The 4,965-nt window shown below is 47.4% G+C and overlaps 1 protein-coding gene across 1 annotated transcript in view; it reads left to right on the top strand.

Moving 5' to 3' along the window:
• Positions 1 to 1,221: 1,221 nt before the first annotated feature.
• Positions 1,222 to 4,965, top strand: part of LOC103208297 (apolipoprotein L2) — a 6,020-nt gene continuing 2,276 nt past the window's right edge. Inside the window, exons 1-2 of the mRNA XM_007953985.1 lie at positions 1,222 to 1,234; positions 1,462 to 1,588. Of these exons, the coding sequence (XP_007952176.1) occupies positions 1,222 to 1,234; positions 1,462 to 1,588 (140 nt within the window). The remainder of the gene's footprint in view (positions 1,235 to 1,461; positions 1,589 to 4,965) is intronic.

Here is a 4,965-nt window from a genome sequence, read left to right on the forward strand (position 1 = left end):
TATGTGGTTTGCTTCCTGTATTTAAGGAGAAGCTTTCAGAAGGTCTCTAGCCTTTGGCACACTTGGACCCTGCATGTAGCCGTGTCATTGCTCAGCAGCCTGCTATGCTCTGATGACCTTGGGACTTAAAATGGACTTAAGTTAATGGACTGCCGTGTGGTTTGGTAACACCGGGACTGTGCCTTTTTATTTGTCAACCTTGGGGTTTCTCAACCTCAGCAGCCAACCGCTGTCTGAGTGAAGAAATGCCTCTAGCTCCAGTGGGCCGGGAGCAGGAGGCAGAGCTGGACCCCAAGGTTGAGGGGCTTTCCCTCAGCCCCTAAAGCCTGGCACTTTGAACTTGGACTTAAAGCCTCCTAATTGTGAGAGAATAAAGTCCTGTTTATTAAGGCTATCCCATTTGTGGTATATTCCTGTCAGAGGGGCACTAGGGAACCAGAACAGCAACCAAAACAAGTTCTCTCAGGAAATTCCCTCAATAGCAAATTGTGCCTCTCTCAGGCATATTGAAGAATAATTGTTGTCATTGTTGTTATTTGCCACCAAGTCTCTGACAGAGTGTTAGGGCTGGCAGATTCCTGAGAATAAACAGTTAGCGTGCCCAGCTGTGAACTGAAAGGTTGGAGGTTGGAGTCCACCAGAGGTGCCTTGGGAGAAAAGCCTGGCAATCAACCTCTGAGAAGTCGGCCATTGAAAACCCTGTGGGGCACCAGTTACATTTGGGGTCACCTGGAGTCAGAATGATCTCCTTGGTAACTGGTTTTGTAACTGGTGGAAACAAGATGACCTTTTGTTGAATAAAGTCTGGGTAAACATTGTGGACCACTTGGGTTCCAAGGTGCCCATGGGAACAGTGTCCCTGAGAGCAGCCTGGAGGTGAGAGAGATAAGATGGGGAGATCACAAGAATCAGGGCTGAGGGTCCAGGTGGTGACCCCAACTGAAGAACTCCTTCTAGTGCCCCTCTAGCAATGTCCAAACTTGATGTTACTAACAGAAGGAGTGCCCTCCCCATATGCCATCCTTCTGGGGCCACACGCTGTCAGCAGGAGCATCTCCTTGTAGGGTGATTGTCCTCACGGTTTGAAATATTGTCAATTCCATTTTCTTTGTAAAATGCTGCTGTTGACCCAATAAACTGATGTCATGACCCACTGATAGGTTACAGCCCACATTTTGAAGACACTGATGTGCAGGCTTGCCACACAAGAACGTGTCGTACATGGGTGCCATCAGTGGGATTCTCCCAGTCTCTGGGATTAGAAGCCTCACGTTCTGATTGCTCTGAGCTGACAGTGACTCCTTCTCCCACACAGCACTGAGACACTCCCCAGGTGACTCTCCAAAGGGCTCTGGGGGAAGCTGCTCAGGAAGATATACACTTAACCTCCTGATCTTGCTCAGTGCAGTCCTTATTCTCCCACAATTTCCTCCAACCATATTCTGTTTTCTTTCCAACTAGAGAGTCAAGATTTCATTGACATTGTCACTGAGTATGTCAGAGACACTGTCAGCCCACTGGAGCTGCAAATGCTGCTGGCTGATGACAAGATCTGGGAGAGATTCGTGGCTGAGGCCCACTTGTCCAGGTAACCTCCATGGTGCCCCAGGAATGCCACCCAGATTCCCCTGCTGGGCTGTGAGCCTCCTGGCAGGCACACTGCCTCCAGGTCAGCGTTGAGGTTATCCCTTCTCAAGGACCCATGAGGAATCTTTCCTCCATGTCATTTGCTGGCAGTGAAGGGCCTTGGGCTGAGAAGACATGAAACCTGCTGGATCATTGCTGCCATTGGAGAGTTGAGTGACATAGGGCAAGATGACGTCATCCCTCTCTATCAGTTTCTTTTCCTCTGAGTTTTACTATGAGGAGAGTAAGACCGTGCATGTAAATTGCTGAGCACAATGAGCTGATTTCAAAGTTTGCTGGGAAGAGACAGGTGCCAAGGATCTCCTCCCACAACAGGATGTCCTTTGGGACAAGTTAGAAAAATCCTGACACAATCAGTTTGTGTTCTTGGGAGTTCAGGCAAGAGCCCTTTCTCTCTCCATCCAAGCCACTGTACAAACACTGCAGGATCTTTCACTGGCCCACAAGGCAGAGAGGCTAGGGTCCTGTTGAACAGAGCGGGTAGGATCCTGACTGTCCTGCCCAGCTCTGGGGCTCTGGAAAAATTCCCTTGTGCCTTACAGACTCGGATTTGTCATCCAGTCAATGGGAATAGGAATCAGTCTTCTAGGATTGTGGTGAAGGCTTAGAGTAAACAGCAGGTCAAAACTGGGGAACCAAGTGTACTCACCCTGTCCAAAGGCCCAGGGAGTCTGGACACAGGGTCAAAGCCGGGGGTGGGAGCTGGTCAGGATGGAGCAGGCTGGAGGCATGGAAGGAAGACTTGGGGCAGCAGAGGCAGCCAGGATGAGGTAAGTGAGATGCGTAGGGCACAAACTTAAGGTGGCTGTGGGCATGACAGAGGACAATTACATGGGAGAGGGGACGTTTTTCCACCTCCTGATTTGATTACTGTCAGTGACAGGCATCAAGGGCGGTTGGGCGAGTTCTCACTCCATATTAGGTCGGGGACTCCTCAAATGCCGTTTGGGGCCCTCTTCTAAGAGATGTAAGGAGTCCTGGTGGCTCAGTGGTTAAGTGCTTGGCTGCTGACTGATCCTAACTTCTGGAAGTCAGTGATTCCAACCTACCAGCTATTTCATGGGAGAAAGAGCTAACAGTCTGCTTTCCTAAAGATTTCAGCCTTGGAAACCCTATAGGCTCTTAGACACCCTTCCAACCTGGAATTGAACCCACTCACAGGGATCACCTTTCAGCCAAATAACAGACAGGCCTATAAAGTGACCAATAACATTCATGAGGAATGTGCTCCTTAGAACAATTAACCATACAAGACCATAAAGGCCACATTTGCCCCAAAACAAAGTTCAGGATGCAGGAAGGGACAGAAATGTAAGAGAACTGGATTTGGGGAAACCAGGGAGGACATGGGAAGAGGGTTGTTATATTGAGGGGATTGCAATTAATGTTATGACACAAAATGTATAGAAATTGTTGATTGGAAAATTAATTTGCTCTGTAAACTTTCACCCAAACCACAGTAAAGGAAGTAGATGACAAGAAGCAGGAGGAGGAAGAGGAGGGAGAGGGAGAAGGAGAAGGGGAAGAAGAAAAAAAGGAAGGAAGGGAGGAAGGAAGGAAGGGAGGAACCCTATGGGGCAGTTCTCCTATGTCCTATAGGGTCTCAGAGTTGGAATCAACACAATGGCAGTGGGTTTGGGTCTGTTTATTGTAGGGTGGGCCCTGATCAGCAGGAGGGTGGTATGGTTTGTGATGACTTCCAAAGCCAGAGTGGGTGGCTGCTAATTATTGGTAATTTGAGGGACTTGCCACTACTTGTCTTCACAAGTCCCCATCACAGAGAAAAATATTTCCTCTACCAGTTTGTCCAAATGCAGGTCTTTTCAGGCTTAACAACTGATATATTTGGTTCTTCAAGTCTCTGGGGTCTTTCAGAGATTCCATGAGTGCATACGTGTTAAGCTGTCATCAGCTTAGGTATGAGTTAGGCTGGTAACTGCTGAAAGTAAGGTCCTGAAGGTTGGAGGTGCTGGTTGGTGGGTCAGGAGAAAGTGAAGGTGGGGTGCAGAGTCAGAGTGGCACCAGGGTTCGTAGCTGAGGGTCCTGCTTCCCTGTCAACTGGGGCAATGGCTATAGCCAGTGACCTTCAGCCCAGAAGATCAAGGGAATCAGGCATTGGAAGAGAGCAGGTGCCAGGCAAAAATGACCCTTCTAGCAGTGAGTTTATTTATATTTTATTCTAAGAGTCTCTGAAGGGTCCATCAACTGAAGAATGGATAACCAAACTATGGTACATACACACAATGGAATACTATGCAACACTAAAGAATAATATAAAATCTGCAAAACACCGCATAACGTGGATGAACTTGGAGGACATTATGCTGAGTGAAATAAGTCAATCACAAAAGAACAAATATTGTCCATTATTGTAAAAGTCAAGGAAAGGTTTATCTATGGAAGGAAATTTTCTTTGTTGGTTACCAGGGGTGGGAGGGGAGGGGAGGGAACACTGTTAGGTAGATAGAGATAAGTATTGATTTGGGTGAAGAGAAGGGCAATCTACCAAATGTGAGTGAGCAATATGGTGGCATGGAGGAAGAAAAAGACATAGAAAGGTACATGGGAGGTACAGACAACAAAGATGAACCCTTTTGCATATACAGTACTGCATTGTCAGTGAAGGCAAATATGGGTACACAGGTGGATAGATGGTGGACAGGCTGAACTGGTAGGTATGTCTATGAAGCGGGCAGTGTACCCGAGAACTTGTATAGGGTTGGCAGACAATGGTCCTATAAGTTTATGTGTATGATCTGAATTCCCAGATGTATAGTGGAGCTGACAAGGGACAAGGTTGTAGTCACTGCTTAGTCACAGCCAGCTACCCAGAGGGACTGAGTAGTTGAATCAGTGGGCTTGAGACCATAGTCGTAGGGGGATATCAAGCTCAATTGGCATAACATACTACACAAAACATTGTTCCACCTCCTATTTTGGCAAGTAGCAACTGGGATCTAGATGCAATGATGAGTCTCTCCTTGTCCAGAGAAAAGAAGAATGAAGAAAACCAAAAATCCATTGAAACAATTAGTCCTAGTGACTGGTACACCATCCGATCCACAGCCTATATGACTACGAGACCAGAACTAGATGGTGCCAAGCTACCACTTGTTAACCACTCAGAGGGGGATCTATGTAGGAGATCCTTGATAGAGAGAGAGAACAATGTGGGACAAAACTCAAAATCATTTGGAGAAAAACAAAAAACAAAAAACGGGAGGGACCAGGTTTGCTGGTCTGATAGACCCTGGTGGAACCACTGAGACTATGGCCCCTAGCTGCCTTTCAGGTCTGGAATTGAACCCACACCTGTGG

This window comes from Orycteropus afer, unplaced genomic scaffold (genome assembly GCF_000298275.1).
Source record: "Orycteropus afer afer isolate SDZICR_OR568_19922 unplaced genomic scaffold, OryAfe1.0 scaffold00421, whole genome shotgun sequence".
Lineage (NCBI taxonomy): Eukaryota > Metazoa > Chordata > Mammalia > Tubulidentata > Orycteropodidae > Orycteropus > Orycteropus afer.